Source organism: Oryctolagus cuniculus, chromosome 9 (assembly GCF_964237555.1).
Source record: "Oryctolagus cuniculus chromosome 9, mOryCun1.1, whole genome shotgun sequence".
Classification (NCBI taxonomy): Eukaryota; Metazoa; Chordata; class Mammalia; order Lagomorpha; family Leporidae; genus Oryctolagus; species Oryctolagus cuniculus.
This window is the reverse complement of record NC_091440.1, coordinates 72808064-72831082: the sequence shown is the minus strand read 5'-3', so window position 1 is coordinate 72831082 and position 23019 is coordinate 72808064. Positions and strand designations below refer to the sequence as shown.

General features: G+C 44.9%; 1 protein-coding gene across 1 annotated transcript in view; it reads right to left on the bottom strand.

The window, feature by feature from the left end:
- Positions 1-797: 797 nt before the first annotated feature.
- MRPS31 (mitochondrial ribosomal protein S31) overlaps positions 798-23019 on the bottom strand; it is a 59077-nt gene continuing 36855 nt past the window's right edge. Inside the window, exon 7 of the mRNA XM_070048956.1 lies at positions 798-1133. Coding sequence (XP_069905057.1) covers positions 1075-1133 — 59 coding nt within the window. The 3' untranslated portion in view covers positions 798-1074. The remainder of the gene's footprint in view (positions 1134-23019) is intronic.

The window sequence follows — 23019 nt, the reverse complement described above, 5'->3', positions numbered from 1 at the left end:
CAGTGTTCAGACCAAACCTCTGACTTCTATTGTGTCGCCTTTCACAACATGGCCTTTTTTTTTTTTTTTTTTTTTTGACAGGCAGAGTGGACAGTGAGAGAGAGAGACAGAGAGAAAGGTCTTCCTTTTGCCGTTGGTTCACCCTCCAATGGCCGCCGCGGCCGGCGCGCTGCGATGATCTGATGGCAGGAGCCAGGAGCCAGGTGCTTTTCCTGGTCTCCCATGGGGTGCAGGGCCCAAGCACCTGGGCCATCCTTCACTCCCTGGCCACAGCAGAGAGCTGGCCTGGAAGAGGGGCAACCGGGACAGAATCTGGCGCCCCGACTGGGACTAGAACCCGGTGTGCCGGCGCCGCTAGGTGGAGGATTAGCCTAGTGAGCCGCGGCGCCAGCCAACATGGCCTTTTCTAACTAGACATTTTCAGATTATTGCATGAAATTCAGCCTACATTAGACTCTAGGTCCTTAAGCATCTCTGAGATAACACAGTATATCTCCCAAGTTTCAAACTGCATCCACATTAGAATTAGAATTTTTTCTAACATCAAGGACTCATGCATTTGCTGTAAAATTAATTGATGGCACATGAAATTTCAAGTTCTCCGAATGTCACAAATCTGAAGCTTGAATTCATGTTTGAAACACAATGTGTTTTCACTCTTTTATTTCTGTTTCTTGTCATATTAAAGCTCCTCACATGCTCCCAAAGAAGAGGGGGACATATGTATTAACTAGGAAAATGCTACCATGGAGAACACAGATGGCAGTAGGTTTTTGGCAGAAAAGAAGTTGAACAAGGCATTTTACTTATTTACTTGGAAAACTAGTGTGCATGAATGTTCAAGTTAAGCAGTAAAAAATTAATTGCTGTTTTATAAGAATCCAGTTTTTTTTTTTTCCAAAAAAAATTTAATCACTCTATTTTCAAAACATTATAGCAGGGAAAGGGAGTCCAATGTGACTGGAAACAAACTACCGTGGAAGAGAGTCGAGGCCGGTGATGAAGAAGGTAGGAAGAAGAAATAGCCTTCCACAGCAACTCACCATGTTGCTTGTCATTTGTCGATAACATCGGTCACGGGAAGTCATGGCTGTGTGGCTGGAGTCCGTGTATTTTGATATGATAGGTCATCACTGTGTCAGTTAGGGTGTAAAAGCAAGAGGTGAGAGTTTATCAAATTTCACATTTGGCTGACTCACGGGGCCCACCCATACACAGTCTGCCGTGCCACAGAAGAATAGAGTATTTCTCCAGGATATCAGGTGTCTATTGTGCAGCAAATACAGCCTTTAAAACCTAAGACATATTCTATATTCTAAAGTTTAATGTTTAAAAATTGAATTTCTAGTTAGCTGACTGCTGATTCGGTGCTGGAGGAAGAATGGATTTGTCTCCGCATGTGACACCATATGTACTTTAAATAATTCTGTGTTTTCGACAACAAATTGAAAACAGAATGTTTGACAGTTGTGTTGCCTGCCTGAATTCTGGAAGATTCCAACCTGGAAAAATCATCCCTCAGCCCAAGACCAGGCCTCTTGAACTCTCTTCCTCTTGTTTTTCAGATTTTTGCATCTGAAACAAGATGATGCATAAGTTGATACCTATATCTTGTTTCAAAATGCTTTCAGTTCTAATCTATAGACCATTTTTTTGCCAAGAGCCAGAATATACACATAGAGATTATTTTCTTTATGTGCCAATGTTAATAGAAACTCTACTTTTTTCACCAATAACTATGGATCAAGCATGTTACAGCTGTTATCTGAATCAATCGTACAAACAAACCAATAATGTAAGGATCATTTTCATTTACATTTTAAAGAAATTGAAACTGAGGTACAAAAAGAGCTAAGAAATTTACATAAGAGTCTATCTTGGAAGCTTATCTAATTATAGATCAGACTTGAACCTAACATGAGCCAAACCCACAGCTCATCTCCTATTTAATACAGCTTTTCTGCCTCCAGTGTGATCTTTCAACCTTTCCCCCAGCAAACTGACATTTGAACGTGTGTGTGTGTGTGTGTGTGTGTGTGTGTGTCATGGTCAGCAATCAGTTCTGTCTGACCCCAGTTTATGTTCATGAGGGAAGCCTGGACACAGCATAAACCTCCATGATGCTGATGTTTGCATTTGTGTAACAGGAGTGATATAGGGAACTTCAAGCCATTAGCACTAGCTTCTTTCAACAGACAGCCTCAGACTATATAAAACGAGAGCCAGCAGCCCTTCCAGAGGGTGGGTTTATCTTGGACTCTTTCCAGTGCTCTCCTTATCCTGAATCAAGGCACAGGAAACCGAGTTCAACAGACACACTCAGCTCTATCTCCACCAAAGAATGTGATCAGCACTGGATTTTTTTTTTTTTTCTCAAAGTCTTTCTTCCCTCAGCTGAGTTTCAGAAGCTTGGAGTTAGAGAAAATGAACATCTATTTTACAGCATCAATGGTGCAGTAGTATTTAACTTGGTTCCACCACTGTACCGACGTGGGGATTGTTCAAAGCCGTTAAGTTTGCTTTCATGAGGCAGTAAACAAAACTAACAGCAACCTCTCTATATGGAAGATAGTCTCACTGTGAATTGGAATCTCCCCTTCTACGGCCAAGTGAACACAAAATATTGGAACTGTTTTTAAAGCACTGTTAGAAAAATGGACTGCAGGAATGGGATGGGATCGGATGTCAATGTCCCAAGTTTTCATTAAAAAAAAGAAAAAATGGAACAGCCTTTAGCTAAGCTTTTCTCCAGCCTCTTTTCTGCAGCCTCACATGGTAGACGGGACTGGGCAGTGGCTCGGGACCACAGCCAGCCAGGGCTAGGCAGAGCTCACCTGAGCTGCATTCCCCTCCACCCAGAGCACTTTAAATTACCAACCAATCACAAAGGGGAAACCAGGAGGAGTTCTAGGTGTAAGGACCGGTGAGCACTGCTCTGGGCGTCCCACTGAGGGCAGACATCCGCAGAGGTGAAACATGGATGCTCACTCATACACGGTAACCAAGGGAAACAAAACCAGTCAATCATCCCACGTTCACCTGTCTTGTCTCTCCTCTTTGGTATCTATACATTTGAAACGCGACTCGGTTTTTCACTTTTCACTGTAAACGCAGCCATCCTGGAAGCCCCACAGAGACCTGGGAAAGAGGGTGGGGAAGAACAGATGGCTCCACCCAACTGCAGGGCCTCTGGAAGTGATGAAGCTGCGTCCCTCGGCCGCCTCCAGCCAGGGCTGGTGTAAGCAGAGAGCTGAGGATACGGGGCAGCTGGCTACAACTCACGTAGCCCTTTGTCAATATGCCAGCGTAGCTGTCCTATAGGGAAAATATAATCAAGCAAAATCACAAATGGATCTCTCAAGAAAAGCAGAAAACCAACAGAGCACGACCAGAAGCTCTTTTATTCCCTAAGTAGTGTTCCATTTACTCTGCATTTTGAGTTTTTATCTTATGACTTGCCACCTACATACCTCAAAAAGGTATTGTAAGGATTGAAATCATGTCTTAAAGTGCTTTGAAACAGGGATAAAATGTTTGTTCTTTGACATCGGTACAACCTCGTGGGCCGGTTTTTGTTACTATACAAATTACTTCAACTTAAGTAAATCCGTGATTTCTGAATCATTGCTGTTTGTTCCAAGTCATACTCTAGCTCCTTCACGCTCACATGTTGTGCACGCTGGTTGCCAAAATCTCCCCAGCCCTTTGTGAATTCAGGAGCCATGTGTGTCCTGTCCAGGGGATATCAAAGCAAGAGTTGAGGGAAGGTCTCTAACCGCAGGGATTTTTACCACTTACCCATGGCCTGCAACCATGAACTTCAAAAGAAAAACAAAAGTACACAGAAAGAAGTTGAGAATTCTGAATGTTTGACCCATCTTTTCATTTGATCTGATACACCAACACTTTCCTATAAAAGCTTTGAAAATCCTGTTACATTATTCTTGACAGTCTCAGCAGGCAATTAAAAAGCAGTTAAAAATAAGGTTATCTGACTCATTTCGGGGGCTTAGTTGATGAGGAGACTGGCAGGTTCAACTTAGCAGCTAATGTCAGTATAGAAAGCAATACAACAACTTTAACAATAGAGCAAATTTCTCTAAAATAATTGAAACAGAGAATCAATACCATGCATTCTTTGGTTTTCTGTGTTTCTTCTTTTGGATAGAATTCTTTTTAAAAACTATTTTTATTTATTTATTTATGTAGAAGGCAGATAGAGAGCCACAAAGAGAAAGACTTCCATTTGCTGGTTCACTCCCCAAATGCCCGCAAGGGGAGAGGCTGGGCCAGGCTGAAGCCAGTAGCTGAGAACTCAGTCCAGGTCTCCCACGTGATTGGCAGGGATTCAACTACTTGAGCCATCACTGGCTGCCTCCCAGGGTGAGCATTAACAAAAAGTTGGAATCGGAAGTGGAGCCCGAACTTGAACTCAGCTGCTCTGATATGAGATGCAGGTGTCCCAAATGGTGGCCTAATAGCTAGACCGAACACCCACTGCATTTTTGGGTAAAATTCTAAAAAACTAATCTCATTCAGTATCCCCAGTGTATTTTGTGTTAGATGTTGCTCTAAAAAATATAAAAAAAGGGAGACAAGTGTCTTTCTCAAGAAGAGAAGACCGAAGAGTCTTCCAAAATAAATTCTCTCAAAAACAGACAAGTGTTCCACTCAGAGGGGATTACAATATGACAACTCCTGAGTCCAGAAGCTTTCCTTCCCCTGAATTTATTATTTCTCTGCCTCTAGTTAAATACATATTTAGGAATAAGGCAATGACTTAACTTTAATGTTCAGTTTCACAATTAAAAGGGATTCCTATCTCTTCATATAAACAAAGTATTTCTGACAAGGCACACCACCTATCCTATCAGATTCTGCAGTTATTTCTAGATTAGGTATTCTTGGCAGATGTACCATAAAACTATGTGTCAGTGTGTGTGTGTGTGTGTGTGTTTGCACACCAGGGTTCTATTAAAAGGTATCATAAATGCCACCCTATTTTCACAGCCCAATTAAAATACACAAAAAATTTAGTCACTAATAAACAAATTGATAACCATGGAAACATCTTAAATTAGAAACCAGGAGGAGCTGGAATTAGTAAATTTTAAAAGTTGCTAAAATTATACAGGCAATTTATATTATAACTGCTACCAAAAATTTTTAAAATGTGAAAGATTTTTTTTCTTAGCAAGGACCCTTTTAGCTACCTTTGCTGATAAAATCTTTTTAAAAATTTTAATGCACACATAAGAGTTACACGTATTTCTGGGGTACTGTGTGATGTCTTGATACATACATATATCATGTAATGTTCAAATCAAGGTAAATTATCTTTCTAATCAAACATTTGTCATTTATTGTGTACATACTCAAAATTCTCTCTCCTAGCTTAAAAAAAAGACTGCAGTAAGCTATTGTTATCATTGTCCCTACTGTGCAGTGAAACAACAGAACCTCAGCCTCCTGTCTAACTCAGGGCCCACGAACCAGTCTGTCCTACCCTGCCTTCCCCTCTACTCTCTCCAGCCTCCAGGAACCACTATTTTACCATCAACTGCTATGAGATCGACTTTTTTAGAGTTCACATATGAACGAGCTTAAATGTTACTTGTATTTCTGTACCTAGCTTTTTTTTTTTTTAATTTAACCTAATGGCCTCCAGTTCCATCTGTATTGTCACAAATGACAGCGTTGGTCATTTTTGTTTTTTGGATTTTTTTAAAGATTTACTTATTTATTTGAAAGCTGGAGTTACAGGAGAGAGAGAGAGAGAGAGAGAGAGAGAGAGAGAGAATTATCTTCCATCTGCTGCTTCATTTCCCAAAAGGCCACAACAGCTGGAACTGGGCTGATCCAAAGCCAGGAGCCAGGAGCCTCCTCTGGGTCTCCCACATGTATGCAGGGGTCCAAGGACTTGGGTCATCTTCAGCCGCTTTCCCAGGCGTGTTAGCAGGAAGCTGGATTGGAAATGGAAGAGCTGGGGCTGCAACTGGGAGTCCAACCCATATGGGATGCAGGCACTGCAGATGGTAGCTTAAACCCATTACACCACAGCGCTGCTCCAGCAGTCACATCTTGATCTTGCTCTTCCAGCCTCCAGAACTTTGAGAAAGCTCATGTCTGTGGCTCGAGCTGCCCTATCTGTGGTGTTCTGTCATGGCAGCCCGAGCTAACCCATGCACTGGCTAAATGATGGATTATGTAGTTCTGAAAGTTAGCTTGGGTTTTGAACATTCAGTTGAGAAAGGAAAAGACCTGAATCTCAAAGGATGGTTAAATAAAGAAAGTGCAATTTAAGAGCCAAAGTCAAAACAAACCCACTGCACTGATGCATGGTTTATGAACAAAGGAATGCATGTAACTTGCACTTAGCAAATGCCAGGAGTTTAATCTTCACTAAACCCTATGGAGCTGATACTATTTTACAGATGGGGAAACTGAGGCTGGTTAAAGAGAGAGGTTGGTTAAGCTACTTGCACAAAGTCACGGAGCTAGCAAGTCTGGGGGCTTGGATACAAACCCAGGCAGTCTTTGCTTTTAACCAGTAGTAATTCATAGTGTTTCTGTAATTAATAGATCTAATACTTATGACCCCTCTGTCACCAACCAAACACTCTTCAATGCAAGTAATCAGAATTGCAGTAGATGATATTCAAATTCCAGCTCTTCCTTCGGGAAGTCGGGAAGTCTCTGTCAGTGCATTATTGGCATAACAGTGCTCTCCTGCTGTGGGCGCCCACTGAGATAATGAGAGAAAGGTGCGGGTGGTGGGATTAGCCACAGGCAGTGCAGGCCTGTTTACAGGGCTTCTTTATCTGCAGATCCTCTTGCTGGTGCTCCAGAGAACTCTCTCCCGAGCAAGAATCCAGCGTGACCCTGCTTCCCTCTGGAGTTTATAGCACCTTCCAGTTGGTCGCGCAGAGCAGCTCAACCGCACCCATCCGAGCACTCCTTCCCTCTGGCCCCTGCTACACACAGGAAGGAGGAGACCAGCCAGTGGAGGGCAAGGCAGGCATCCTCAGGCATCCTCCACAGGGCCTGCAGAACCACAAGACCCTCCTTTCCATCTCCAGAAACTCCAGCGCAATCCCGGCTCCCAGCCCCACTTTGGTGCTCTCAGAGGCGTCCCTGTGCCAGACTAGTTCTCCCTGGGGGCGGCTGCATCCGTCCATCCAGACTATGGCCCACTGGCTTCCTCCAGGCTGCCCTCAGATGGGGCCTCTTGGAATCACAATGGCTAATGTGAGCTAGCCCTTCCTCTCAGGGTTTGCCATCTGCCTGCTTGGGTTGAGGACATTCAATGAGTTCCCTTCCTAGGCTTGATAACCTCCCAGGTCTCGCTCCAACATGCTCTCAAAGGCCTGCATTTGAAGCTGGTACTACCTGGGTTCCATTGCCTTCCTTTCTGCTCACGTTACCGCTGCTCGCCTGCAGTCCAGGGCTGTCCCCTTGTAGGGACAGAGGGCAGAGCCTACCCCAGGACGGACCTGCCAGGCTGGGCCCTGTGTTTCACATCAGCTCTGTGTGTGTGTGTGTGTGTGTGTGTGTGTCTGCCTCTCTCTGTAACTCTTTTGAATAAAGTAAATATAATTTTTAAAGCCTTCCCTTTCTTAGAACAGTATGCTCATTTTCTCACAGTGTTGGTCTTGGCTTCCAATTAATGAGCAGAGCCTTTGTTATTTATTGTATCCAGAAAAATATGCCACCCAACACCCAAGAATGTCATCTGGCCACTCCTTATCATATACTCTCGCCACTCCACAAATGTGTGGCTAAAACTGTTCCTGCTCAAATAACGATCTCTCTGGAAGCCATTCCAATCTATATTTCTTTTTTCTTGAACGTTCATTTGTTTATTTGAAAGGCAGAGTTAGAGAGAGGGAGAGACACAGAGAGATCTTTCATCCACTGGTTCACTCCCCCAAATGACTGCAACAGCTGGGACTAGGGCTGGCTGAAACCAGGAGCTAGGAGCTTCTTCCAGGTCTCCCACGTTGGTGCAGGGGCGCAAGCATTTGGGCCATCTTCTGCTTTCCTAAGCACATTATCAGGGAACTGGATCAGAAGTGCAGCAGCTAGGACCTGAACCAGCCCTCAGATATGGAATGCCAGTGCGGCAAGCAGCAGCTTAACCCACTGTGCTGTAATGCCGGCCAATACAAAGTAGATTTCTAGAGTCACGTCTTCTAAACCATCAAAATGGATAGCAGGCCATGTGCAACTGCGTTTGCCATTTGTTTGGCTCTACTCAATTGCCCACAAAAGTTATGAGGTGCCAGGAAGCAAGCATGAAGTTTTTGTGTTGCCATTCAGCAACAGGAAACATAGCTTTTGTTCATGGTAACTTGTCAGTTAGTTTTGATCTTCTAATTGAACCATTTCTTTTCTTTGCCAGCATCCATGATCATTTTCTTCTTCAAAGAGGCAAAAAATCTGCCCAAACATCTTTACGCTCTTTAATAAGGTGTTAAAATAATCCTTAAACTAGTGTTTTGGCGCCCCCAAGTGGTTTATAGCCTTAGTAACAATTTGCAAAAGGGGCTAGCAAGTTGTAGAGAAAAAGTAAACTCAGAGAAGTCGAATCTTTTAGCTGCCCTTAAATTTTTTCCTTTGAAAATTCACTTTAATAAAGTCTTAACAGTAACATAGTAAAAAAAAGAAAAAGAAAAAACAGAAAAGTAACATGAAGTCTTTACCATTTTCATAATTGTTCATTATAAAATTGTATTTTAACATTAAATGTCTAATTTGTCTATGCCTTTTATTCTAATATTTAGCTTAGCTGGGTAAAACTTACATTGGTTTCAATTGGGGAAACTCTTTTTATTAAAATTTTCAAATTTTTAAAATTTATTTGAAAGGCAGAGAGACAGAGAAAGAGCTCCAATTTGCTAGTTCACTCTCCAAATGCCTCCAACAGCCAGGAATGAAACATCAAAGTCTTTAAGTGCAGAACTCAGCCCAGGTCTCCCATGCGGGTGGCAAGAACGCAAGCATTTGCTGTCATCCGGGGTGCACATTAGCAGGAAGCTGGAATCTGCAGAAGTGGGTTTTTGAGCAGTGACAGTAATTGTGGAAGTGGACTGATGAACAGCCATGATCACAAAGCCCACAGTGCCTACGGGGCTGATGGAGAATCATTATGCCACATAGGTCAGAGGGTGCAATAGTCACCAGGCACAGCTGGCCCCTAGGGGGTGGGGGCTAGAAGCAGCGAAGCTAGAGCAATTACAAATTAAATGTGGAGAAAGATGTTCTCCCTAATAAAGCAGCCCTGCTTCAGCGAATAAGACAAATTTTGCAACAGCAACTTTCACATAGAAGCAATTTTTGTTGTATTTGGGGAGAACCAGCAGCCAGCTGGGGCAAAAGGGGTCCCTGGGGTGGCTTAGAGCTCTCTGTCTGCTCTTATCCAGGACAAGAGGAGAAAATGCAAATCCTCCACAGCCCACCAGGCCCAACTTCAGGAGGAGGTTTTAGGGAGCACAGGGAGGGGCCTCAGTGGGTTCCAATTCTGTCAGTGAGGGGTGTGCCTGGTTGTGCAAAGCCAGAGGGAAACTAGAGATGCAGACGAATGACAAAACTGTGCCACGTGAGATCATTTTACCTGCAACCTTGTGCCAGGTTTGACAGTGAGAGTTAATTCTCACAGTTTTATACCCTGCAAACCAGCCAATCACCTCAGGAAATTTAAATAGACCAAAAATACTTCTCTGCTCCTCCAGGTTTTTCTGAGCTGTTTGCAATCTTTTATACTGGAGCTTTGCTCACCCTGCCTTCTTTTCTCCTACTTTTAAGATCCATTGAAGAGACACCTATGAAGCAATGTGTCATATAACGTCTACTTCTGTCATTTATTTCCACCTCTTGTTTTTCAAATCGTGAAGTGAGAAGTGAAGAGTTAGTCAAGGCATATACTTAAAATGTCCCAAACCATGGCTTATCTTAAGATGTCCTGCCCAAATTTGAATTCTAGGCACTTTAACTTCAATCTTAATAAGTGCCATTATTAGTCATCCTCTAGGGGGAAGCTGCCTCAGCTGACAGCTCTCCTAAGCCAAATGCAGCCATTAGAATTTCACAGGCAGTGGAGAATTTGGAAACCAGCATTCATCTCTCAGCTGAAGGTCAGAGGCACTTTATCAATTTGACTCGACTGTAAGTATCAGCACAGCTTCCAGGGGAAGGGAAGGCACAGGGAGCGAATATTTTATAACCATGCCTGATCTCAATCGAGATCTCCCACATGGATGTCGGGGACTCCAGTATTTGAATCGTCATCTGCTGCGGGAAGCGGGACTGGAAGCACAGGAGACAGGACTTGAATCACACACTCCATTATGGGAAGCAAGTGTGTCAACTGGTGATGTAATCACTGTGCTACACACACACCGATTTTTTTTTTTTTTTTTTCATTTTATTGAGAGAGAGAGAGAGAGTCTCCCATCCACTGGCTCATTCCCCAAATGCTTACAACCGCCCAGGTTGGACCAGGCTGAAGTCAGGAACCCAGAACTCCACCTGGGTCTCCAGCACGGGCGGCAGGGACCTAAGTATTTGAGCCATCACCTGCTGCCTCTCGGGGTGTGCATCACTAGGAAGTCAGAACCAGAAGCAAAGCCAGGACTTGAACCAGGCGCTCTGATATGGGATGCCAGCATTCCAGGCAGCATCTTAACTGCTGTGCCCAATACCTGCCCTGAGGCACTAGATATTTTATATAGGGTGACAACAGCTGGACGCTGTGGAACCTGGCTTGCCACCTTGGTGACCTCACTTGAGAACCTGTGGCTGAGGCCCACACTTGCCTGAGGGCAAGAGGGAAGATCAGGCCTGCTTCCCCTTAGAAAGCCTGGAAGTGATGCCCCTAGGCTGTGTTCTTCAGGATGGTAAGGAGCCTTCCCATTAGAGAGGCCGTTTGGGACTCCAATCAGAGGAAACAGCATGTGAGAAGGTATAAACGTGTGAAGTTCACCATTTTTCTTTTTCCCCAGAAACCTTTTATTTAAGGAATACAACTTCATGTATTTCATAAGTACAACTTTAGGAACATAGTGATTCTTTCCACCCACACTCCCGCTCTTCTTCCTCCTCCCTCTGCTGTTCACAATCTTATTTTTTTTTTTTAAGATTTATTTATTTATTTGAAAGAGTTACACAGAGAGAGGAGAGGCAGAGAGAGAGAGAGAGAGAGAGAGAGAGAGAGAGACAGAGGTCTTCCATCTGCTGGTTCACTCCCCAATTGACCGCAAAGGCCAGAGCTGCGCTGATCCAAAGCCAGGAGCTTCTACCAGGTCTCCCACGAGGGTGCAGGAGCCCAAATGAAGTAGGCAGGCATACAGGTTAAAATTGTTAGATTTGTGAACTGGAAGACCACGCCTTTGCCACGCCCCTGTGTGACCTCATGCCCCTACCTGATGCCTTTGCCACGCCCCTGAGTGGCCTCATTCCCCTAACTGGTCACACCTGGGTGCCCACCAGCCAATCAGGTTAATTAACCACTCCCCTTTGGAAGTGGGTTAAAAGCTGGTTAAAAGTGTGGCCTCTTGCCAGGAGGGGGCTTGCTGTAGCCCCGCCTCCAGGGCGCATGGCCTTCGGGCCATGGACTCTAGGCTTCCTGGCCCAGATACAGGCCTAGATGCTCTTCCACGTGGCTGGTTCCTGGTGTTCGGTATGAACCCCCATTCACCTCTCTCTTTTAAATAAAGCTCTCACTCTCCTATGCATCTTTCTCACTAAATAAAAGCTTAAAATGTACCATGCTGCCTCATTTATCTGTGCCGGTATTTAGAATTCTTCTCTAAATATTAGGCAAGAACCCTCTTGCGCTTATTAATATCAGGGATTTAGTAATAAGCCCGTGATGAAATCGTAAGGCACCCCAAATTCCGGTAGCACATGTGACACCCCAGATGGCATTTCTAGGGAACTTTAAGGGGCCACATTTCAGTGTAAATTTTAGGGGGTCTTTTCCAGTTTCACAAGGACCTGGGCCATCTTCTACTGCTTTCCCAGGCCACAGCAGAGCTAGATTGGAAGTGGAGCAGCTGGGTCTCGAACTGGCACCCATATGGGATGCCGGTGCTTCAGGCCAGGGTGTTAACCCACTGTGCCACAGTGCTGGCCTCCCAATCTTATTTTTTACTAAAATCTATTTTCAGTTAACTATACACATAGGGTTAACTCTATACTAAGGAGTTCAACAAGTAGTATGAAAAACAAAACAAAACTGTTCCTCAACAGTTGAGACCAGGCTGTTCAAAGTCATTGCAGCTCAAAGTGTCAATTTCACTGCTATAGATTATCTTTTAGGTGCTCTATTAGTTATCACAGATCAGGGAGAACATACAGTATTTGTCCTTTTGGGACTGGCTTATTTCACTAAGTGTGATATTTTCCAGTTTCATGCATTTTGTTGCAAATGACAGGATTCTTTCTTTTTTTACCATTGTGTAGTATTTCATAGTATATACATCCCATCATTTCTTTATCTAGTCTTCAGTTGATGGACATTTGGGTAGATTCTGTATCTTAGCTATTGTGAATTGAGCTGCAATAAACATGGGTGTACAGATTATTCTTTCATATGCTGTTTTCATTTCCCTTGGGTAAATTGCCAGGAGCTGGATGGCTGGGTCATATGGTAAGTCTATATTCAGATTTCTGAGGTATCACCATGCTGTATTCCACCGTGGCTATACCAGTTTATGTTCCCAGAAGTTTGCCATTTCAACAATGCAGGGTTATCAAAGGCTGTGTTTTCCCCTTGGAGGGCACCTGATTTTATTTAAATTTTTTAATTTTTATTTGAGAAGCAGAGAGGAGAGAGAGAGAGAGAGAGAGAGAGAGAGAGAGAGAAACTCTCATCCACAGGTTCATTCCCTCAAATGCCTGCAATTGTCTGGGGCTGGGCCAGTCTGAAGCTGGGAGACAAGAACTCAATCCAGCTCTCCCGCAGTAGTGGCAGGAACCCAATTACCTGTGCGACTGCTGGTGTCTCCCAGAGTCACCATAAACAGGAAATGATTCAGAAGCAGAGTTAGGCATTGAACTTGGACATTCCCATATGGGACATGGGCATCCCAACCTATATCTTAATTGCTAGGCCAAAATACTCACTCCTGTTGTTCATTATTGAGCACCTGCAATATATCAGGCTCAATGTTCTACTCCTTTTATCTGCCTTATTTCTTACAGCAAATATGTGCAAGGATTATCATACCCATTTTACAGATAAGGGATCTGAAGTTCAAGGATGTTGAGTGATGCCCATTCTCTCAGGCAGGATTGTGAAAGTTAAGGCTGTGATTTGAATACGTCCAGTAATTTTTCTGTCACACCCAACTTTTTTTAAAAGATTTTTTTTATTTGAAAGAGTTAAAGAGAGGCAGAGAGAGAGAGAGAGAGAGAGGTCTCCCATCAGCTGGTTCACTCCCCAAATAGCTGCAATGGCTGGAGCTGAGCCAGTCTGAAGCTAGGAGCCAGGAGCTTTTTCCAGGTCTCCCATGTGGGTGCAGGGGCCCAAGGACAAGTCATCTTCCACTGCTTTCCCAGGCCACAGCAGAGAACTGGATCAGAAGTGGAGACTTGCACTGCAGGTGGCAGCTTTTCCTGCTGTGCCTCTGTTACACTCAATTACAAAATGTTCCCATTCACAGGTTTCAAAGGGGCACCTTTCCTCCACCTACTCACTCTACAATAGCTATTGAAATGGAGGTAGCTATAGAAATGGAGAGAGGGCACTCAAACCGAGGAGACTTAGCCACAGGTTAACCCCACACTGTGGTGTGCTTCCAGGTAGAGGTTCTACCCAAATAGAGACAAGATGGCCAACAGAGATCCTGTCTCATTAAGTTAGAACATAATGACATAAGGAGCTGATGGTGGGCATTTGAGCTAAAAGGTTGTGATGCAGAATGGAAAAGCCACAGTTATGGCAAGGCAGGCAAGGAGAATCAATAGACTTTCCCCCAGTTGGGTCCCTTTGAGCCAAGGTGGACTTAACTTCCTGGCTCTGGGAGTCCAGAAGATAGAAAGTTGTTACACACACAAATAAACACACACACACACACATACACACACACATTACTCTCACTATCCTTTATTCATCTAGTGGGGATGGATGGATGATATAATGAGCGAATGTGAGAAGGGAGGGGAACAAATCAGAAACACTGCTCTTTGGACACCTCTGCTGACAACATTGCACTGCACTGAAGGAAAGTGCGTCCCTTACCTGGCAGGACCTTTAGGACCCTGGAGGTCTTCCCAATTTGTGTTGGGTACAAATACATTTTCAAACCCGGTCCTTGGAAGTTATAGAGCTAACATTCCCCCTCTTCCTCTTTTTAAATGACCCTGCAAAGCTGAATTGTAAATGATTTTATGATTACCAACTCAAGGCGAGTCTTCCTTCACAGGCGTCATCACTTTTTTGCACCCCTATCCTGGAAGCAAGGCCCAGACAGCCTATCATTTCATTTTAAGGGCCTGTAGAGAACACATTTTGCATTTCGGACTGGGGTCCTTCAAATGCTAACTCATTCCCCCAGGAGTATGGGCTTCTAATTAGGAAACTTCACATGCAATCAGCCAGGGGGCAGGTTAATGTTAATCTACACACATATACCCACACATCTAAAATGGTTTAAAGTGAAAACCACACAAACAATCTCATACCCGGACATTGGCGGAGTTTTGTTTTCTGAATAGCAGAAGCTTAGGAGACAGAGCACTGAGTCATAGCTGTGTTTTGCTCTTGAGACAATAGGAGAAGGGAGTCATTGTGGAAAAGAGGTAATGTGTGGAGAAAGATGGAGGGCTCTAGATAATGCTGGCCACTCAACCAGATATACAGATGGCTGTTAATGATTGACCGGGACTCAGAGAAAGGACTGGCTGGGTATTCAGGTTAATTGTTCTTATGGAAATAAGGATGGAAATTATGAGCACAAGTGGGTTCTCCAACAGAGAATGGAAAGAATGGGGTGGGGTGGGGAAAGAAGAAGGTGCCTGTGTCAGAAAGCAGGGCAGCTAGGCCATGACACCTGGATGTACACTGCAGTACACCACTACAAAAGTGTGGCCCAAAAGGTTGTATATGCCATGCTCTCGGGCAGGGTTCCTAGAACTCCGCCGTATTAGTCTGCTTTTCATTACTGTAGTGAAATGCTCCATGCAGGTTAACTTTTTAAAGAAAAGAGGTTTATGGGTGGGCATTTGGCACAGTGGTTAAGATGCTGGTTAGGATGCCCAACATCCCATATCCAAGAGCCTGGGTCTGATCCCAGTTCCTCTGCTTCCAAACCAGTTTTCCACTAAAGTGAATCCTAAGAGGCAGCAAGTGAAGGCTTGGGTCCCTGCCACCCATGTGGGAGACCAAGATGGAACTCTGGGCTCCTGGCTTCAACCTTTCCCAGCCCTGACTCTTGCAGGTATTTGAGAAGTGAACCAGTGCATATAAGATCTTTTTCTGTCTCTCTTTTCCTTCAAAGAACATGAAAAAAAAATTTTTTTTTGACAGGCAGAGTGGATAGTGTGAGAGAGAAAGGTCTTCCTTTGCCATTGGTTCACCCTCCAATGGCCGCTGCTGCCGGCGTGCTGCTGCCAGCACACCGCGCTGATCCGAAGCCAGGAGCCAGGTGCTTCTCCTGGTCTCCCGTGGGGTGCAGGGCCCAAGCACTTGGGCCATCCTCCACTGCACTCCCTGGCCACAGCAGAGAGCTGGCCTGGAAGAGGGGCAACTGGGACTAGAACCCGGTGTGCCGGTGCCGCTAGGCGGAGGATTAGCCTATTGAGCCATGGTGCCGGCAGAAAATACATTTTTTAAAAATGTATTTATTTATTTGCAAGCCAGAGTTACACACAGAGAGAGAGGAGAGAGAGAGAGAGAGAGAGAGGTCTTCCATTCCATTGGTTCACTCCCCAGATGGCCGCAACGGCCAGAGCTGTGCTGCTCCGAAGCCAGGAGCCAGGAGCTTCTTTCAGGTCTCCCACACGGGTGCAGGGGCCCAAAGACTTGGGCATCTTCTACTGTTTTCCCAGGCCATAGCAGAGAGCTGGATCAGAAGTGGAGCAGCTGGGTCTTGAACCGGCGCCCATATGGGATGCTGGCGCTTCAGGCCAGGGCGTTAACCCGCTGCACCACAGTGCCAGTCCCATGAAAATAAATTTTTATAATGAGGTTTCCTTAGCTTATAGCTCTGGAAGTTCACAGTCCAAGATTGGGCAGGGCCCATTGGTTCAACCTCTGCAATGTCCTTCTTGTTGGCAGAGTCCTGAGGCAGTGCAGGGCATCACCCAGCAAGAGACAGGGAGCATGAGTGTCCATATAGACATAGTCTCCCTCTCCTTATAAATCTGCTGGGATTCGGTCATGGGAGCTGCACCCTCCTGACCTAATCTATATCCCAATCACTCCCCAAAGTCCCTAGCTCTAAACACCCTAATTGGATTAACTTTTTGTCCTCTTAGTGTCATTCACATGTGAGTTTGGGGACTAAATTCCAGAGTTCAGGGGAACAAATATGCAAACCACAGCATCTACCCAAGGGTGCTTCTTTGTAACAAGGACCTCTTTGGTTTTTCTGGAGAAATCCATGGGGATCCTCAGAATAATGTTCATAAGAGCACACAATAGGGGCCAATATTGTGGTGCAGCAGGTAAAGCCACCACCTGCAATGCTGGCATCCCATATGGGCACCAGTTTGAGTCCCAGCTGCTCTACTTCTGATCCAGCCCTCTGCTAATGAGCCTGGGAAAGCAGCAGAGGATGGCCCAAGTGCTTGGGCTCCTGCACCCATTTGGGAGATCCAGATGAGGCTCCTGGATCCTCACTTCAGCCTGGCCCAGCCCTGGCCATTGTAGCCATCTGGGGATGACCCAGCAGATGGAAGATCTCTGTGTCTCTCCCCCTCTCTCTTTGTGACTCTTTCAAAATAAATACATAAATCTTTTTTTAAAAAGCACAAAATAGAACAAAAAGAATTACAAAAAAGCAAATTATGTTGAAACATAGTTATCAAAATATTTTTAACCTGTGACACAATAATAAAAATTATTCTTTTATTGGCACATAAATAACAAGATCTAGTGTCAGGTATAATAATTACTATAATTTTGAAGTAGTCATGAATATAAATTATAGCTTCATGTATCTGCAATGACTCTGATGTGATATGAAAATAGCCATGACTTCTGGTGGTGACCATCCTGGCTACTGCTAATAATCCTATTGTGCTTTGTTGACCACATTTGCAATTGAAAGAAATGCTCATTTTCAGCTACAGCAGAGTGGAAATAAGGAGGCAGTTTTTTTCCTATCCAAGTTCACAGGCATCTCCCATTCAAGTTCCAGCAACAGACTCTCTACCACCATCACCACTGTGGGTCCCTGTACCTCATGTTGAAAACTGTGTTCCAGGAGTAGGCAGTTGAATTACTTCATTCATCTCTATTCTATTTATCAGACATTGGTCTGTGCTAGCCCTGGAGATAGGAGAATAAGTCAGCTTACAAGGGGCTCACAGTGAGCTGGGAGATGGGCACAGAAGCAGGTGATGGCAGGTCAGTGTGGCGGGTACAGCTCAGAACAGCCAGGAATACGAGGAGAGGCAGAGGCCTCTGAAAGCAGTTATGCATGAACCAGTGAGTCTGGGGTCTCAGCAGAGGCTCTGTGGGCTGTGAAGACCCTCGTGCTATTCATGTCCTCCACACAAAACCCAACACAGCTTTCGAGACTCTGCACCATTGCTCCCACCACCTTGTCCAGCTCCTTCTTAAACTACTCTCACTATTGCCGTCTCCTCATCTGCGTGTCTCAAACTTTTCTTCTTCCCTGCCCCAGGGCCGGCTTCAGTATTACAGCATGGCTGGGACGTCCTGTTGACCCCCAACATACATCGCAGGGGACATCACAAAATTCATGAAAAATGGAATTAAAAGGCAAGTGTAGAGGCAGGTGTTCAGTCTACTGGGTAAGACGCCAACCTCCCACATCACGATGCCTGGCTACATTCCCAGTTCCAGCTCTTGACTCCAGCTTCCTGCTACTGTGCACCCTAGATGCAGCAGTGATGGCTCAAGGAGTTGGGTTCTTGACACCCACATGGCATACCTGGACTGAGTTCCTGCTTCCAGCTTTGGCCTTGGCCTAGCCGCAGCTATTGCAGGCTCTTGCGGACTGAATCAGTAGGTGAGATATTTATCAATTTCAAAGGGCAAAAGAGGGGCCTGGGTTTTGGCACAGCAGCTTACAAAATTGGCATCCCATATTGGAATGTCTCTTGGGGTCCTGTCTGCTTCTCTTCCAATCTAGCTCCCTGCTAATGCACCTGGGAAGGTAGCTACGGATGGCCCAAGCACTTGGGTCTTGATCACCCACATGGGAGATCAGGATGAAGTTCTTGGCTCCTGGCTTTGGCCTGGCCCAGATCTGGCTGTTGCAGAGATTTGCAGAGTGAACCAGCGGATTTAAGATATCTCTCCCTGTCTCTCCCTCTCTCTCTCTCTCTGTTGCTCTGCATTTCAAATAGGTAATGAAATATTTTTTTAAGGGAGGAGGGTACTAGTAACTTGGAAGTGGAGAAACCCATCAGCTACCACCATAACCACATGACCAAGGTAGGCATAACTAAAAAGTCAGGCAGCCATCATGTGCCCCTGATAGGAAATAATGAAAAGAGCATTTCACCTGATGGTCTCCCTCCCCCAATCCCACAACCCCAGTCCAATCACGAGACAAATGTTGCACAAACCCAAATTGCAGAATTTTCTACAAATTGGCTGACCCGTGCTCATGGAGGGCCCATGAAAGACAAGGAGAGACTGTGTCACAGATTGGAGGAAACTAAGGAGACATAGAAACTAAATGCAGGGGCTGGAGTGCGGCACAACAGGTGAAACTGCCACCTGTGACGCTGGCGTGTTACAGGAGCACGAGTTCCAGTCCCAGCTGCTCCACTTCTGACCCAGCTCCCTGCTAAAGCACCTGGAAAAGCAGTGGAAGATGGTCCAAATACTTGTGCCCCTGCTGCCCAGCCCTGGCCATTGCAGCCATCTGGGGAGTGAATGAACCAGAGATGGAATATCTCTCTCTTTCTGTCTCCTCCCTCTCTCTCTGTAACTCTGTTTTTCAAATAAATAAATAAATTTTGGGGCCAGTGCTGTGGCATAGCAAGTAAAGCCGCCACCTGCAGTGCTGGCATCCATATGGACTCCGGTTGCTTCACTTCCTATCTAGCTCCCTGTTAATGCTTCTGTGAAAGCAGCAGAAGATGATCCAAAGTCCTTGGGCCCCTGCACCCACATGGGAGACCCAGAAGAAGCTCCTGGCTTTGAATCGGCTCAGCTCTGGCCATGGCGGCTATTTGGGGAGTGAACCAGCAGATGGAAGATCTCTGTCTCTGCCTCTTGTAACTCTGCCTTTCAAATAAACAAATAAATCTTAAAAAAAAAAAAAAAGTGAGCTCTCTGTTACTAACTGTGCCCCAACAAAAGCTTAATGGCTTCTTCAGTGTTTATTTAAAAATTAAACAAAATAGTATACAAAAAGATAAATTAAAAAATAAATACATTTTTAAGGAAGATAGAGGGGCCGGTATTGTGGTGCAGTGGGTTAAGCTGCTGCCTATAGCACTGGCTTCTCATATGGACACTGGTTCAATCCCCAGCTGCTCAACTTCCAATCCAGCTCCTTGCTAATGCACCTGGGAAAGCAGCAGAGGATGGCCCAAGACTTTAGGCCCTTGCACCCATGTAGGAGACCAGATGAAGCTCCTGGCTCCTGACTTCGGCCTTGCCTAGCCTTGGCCATAGCAGCCATTTGGAGCGTGAACCAGTGGATGGTAGATCTCTCAATCTCTCTCTCTCTCTCTCCATCTCCCTCTCTCTCTCCCTCTGTCTCCTTCTCTCTCTCTCTCTCTCTCTCTCTCTCTCTCTCTCTGTGACTCTGTCTTTCAAATAAATAAATAAAATCTTTAAAAATAAGGAAGCTAAAGGCAGCATGGGATCTTGGATCACATCCTAGAACATACAAAGCACATGGGGGAAGGCATGGTGTGCTTTAACAGCATAGTATGCAAGTTCATTTCTGGATTTTGATCACTGAACTACAGTTATGTAAGTTGTTAACGTTAGTGGAACCTGGGTGGACAGCATTTGTGAATCCTGTACTATTCTTTGCACCTTTCTATAAATCTAAAAATATTTCAAGAACAAAATAAATACACACACCCATGAAAGGCTAACTATGTAGGAGGGCTAGGTATGGCAATTAGCTTGATTATGGTAATCATTTCATAACATATCTGTACAGCAAAATATCAGGTTGTACACCTAACATGTTGTATACATGATTTTTATATGTCAATGACAATAAACTGTTAAAATACATAAAAATGAATGAGACAAATAAAAACAAAATAAGCATAAGCTTCAACTGAAGAGCTATTATTCTAGTGCACATTAGAAACCACATCCTGCTGCCGCTGTCTGCGCCGAGATGATGCAGAATTCCCCCTCCTACTGCTCCACTTGTGTCTAAGACCATGTGCTTTACAAACTTTTAAGACATTTTAAAAATGATTTGCATACTACTTCTCTCATGAGCTTATTGAACTCACTGTTGTTCATTCAGAAAATAACCCTCACCTGCTCAAGCCAGTGGTTTAGGTGCAGAGAAACAGGATCAAACGGCTGGGCCCCTGTCTGACATCTGGAGACTCAGCTCAGCCAGGGCCATCAACTAGCAACAAAGTTGTTGGCACTCCTTGGACCTTGAGTTTCCTCACTGGTAAATGAGGGCGTCACAGACAGGCATTTGAAATGCTTCAGTTTTGAAATGCTATGCTTCCTGCCTCCTCTTAGCTTGGCCTGCACCCTCAAGGCAAGCTTCAGTACACAAGTGGCCACAGCCTGCGTACACAGCTTTGTGGCTTCGGTGCACACTAGCCAGAGTAAATTCAGGTGGCATAGGTCATTGAATTCCTAATTTATAGTATCTCTGAAAGTTTAATAAAGATCTTCATAGCATTTAAATCTTTTGATTTGGGCAGGCATCTGGCTTAGCAGCTGGAAAATGCTTGGGATGGCCACATCCCCTATCAGTGTGCCTGGGTTCAAGTCCCAGCTGCACTCCTGCTTAGAGCTTTCTGCTGCTGTGCACTGTAGGAAGCAGCAGGTAATGGCTCCAGTGCTTGTGTCTTGCCACCCACATAGGAAACCCAGACTGAGTTCTGGTTCTTGGCTTCAACCTGCCTCAGTCCCAGCTGTTGTGGGCTATTGGGGGGTGAACCAGTGAATGGGAGTGCTCTCTCTCTCTCTCAAATAAATTCAATTGTAAGCTGTTAAGGAAATTTAGATTTTACACAGTAATGAGGAGCAGTGAGCACATGGGGAATTTCAATCTATTTAATTCATAAACTTCACTTAGGACAATATTTCCAACCTAAGATTTCTAGCAGCCACCCATATAGCACACCTCACTTCCTTCCTCCCCTTTCTTTTCCAGATCCCTCTTGGTGAAGGTATAGGAGTTAGATAAACATGTATACTCAAAGTCAGAAATCAGAATCCTAAAGTCAGAAATCAGCATCCTAAATCACCATCCCAGGTCTACAAGTAGCTGAGCTGCAATCTGAAAGAGCAATTTTCTAGATGCCCACAATGATGCCGGAAAAATTATTTCTCTTCCTAGTTGCTCTTTTTAGTTTAGTATTTCATTAAAAACATTTTTGTTCACTATGGTCACTGTGACATTTTTTCCACTTATATTTTTTGCTTTTTTTAAATATTTATTCTATTTATCTGAAAAACAGAGTTACAGAGAGAGGTAGAGACACAGAGAGGTTTTCCATCCACTGGTTCACTCCCCAGATGGCCACAACAGCCAGAGCTGTGCTGATCTGAAGCCAGGAGATTCTTCTGGGTCTCCCACGTGGGTGCAGGGGCCCAAGGACTTGGGTCATCTTCCACTGCTATCCCAGGCCATAGCAGAGAGCTGGAGCAACCGGGACTAGAACTAGTGCCCGTATGGGATGCTGGCGCTTCAGGCCAGGGTGTTAACCCGCAGTACCATAGCACTGGCACCTATTTTTTGCTTTAATTTTCCCTCTCAGTCCCAAATAACCTTGCTGAATTAGTCTCTAGAAACTCTGATTGCCTTGTTAATTCCCTACTTAACCCTAATCCACTGAAAGGTTCCTATGCATGGGTTCAGTGCATCTCACAGGGTCTAAAAGAAATTCCCAGATTATCCACATAATTGTTCCTAAAAGCCATTCTTTAAAGGTTTATTCACTTATTTATTTGGATATTGCAATGTGATAGAAGGAGAGAAAGAGAGAATGAGCACGAGAGTGCACGCTTCCATCTGCTGGTTGACCAACACCCCCTCCCCAAAGACCTGCAACAGCCAGGGCTCAGTCAGGCCAAAGCCAGGAGCCAGGAACTCCACCTGGGTCTCCCATGTGGGCAGAAGGAATCCAAGTACTTGGGCCATCTTCTGCTGCCTCTCAGGTGCATCAGAAGGAAGCTGAATCGGAAGCAGAGGCAGAACTCTATCCCAGGTACTCTAATACAGGATATGGACATCCTAAGCAGCAGCTCATCCACTGTGCCACAAAGCTTTCCCTAATATTATTCTTGAGGAGAAAGAGAAAAAGTACTTGCTTTTTGGATTCTGCTGATCTGGGAGTTAAGTCTTGGCTGCACCACTTACTTACCTAGCAACCGTGGGAAAATTATTAAATCTCTGTGAGCAGGAAGAACACCTACTTCACAAGGTGTTGCAAAAATTCAGTGACATAATGTATGTAAAGTACCTCTGGCCAGTGGTGGCTGTGATGATGATGATGGTGAACAAGGATGACGAGTACCCATAGATTACACCTACGGAGCAGTCACCTCTATTGGCCTCAGCTCCTAGCTCCTGGCTTCACCTCTGCACAGCCCTGGCCATTGCAGCCATTTGGGGGAGTGAACCAGTGGCTGGCAGATCAATCTCACCCCCCCGC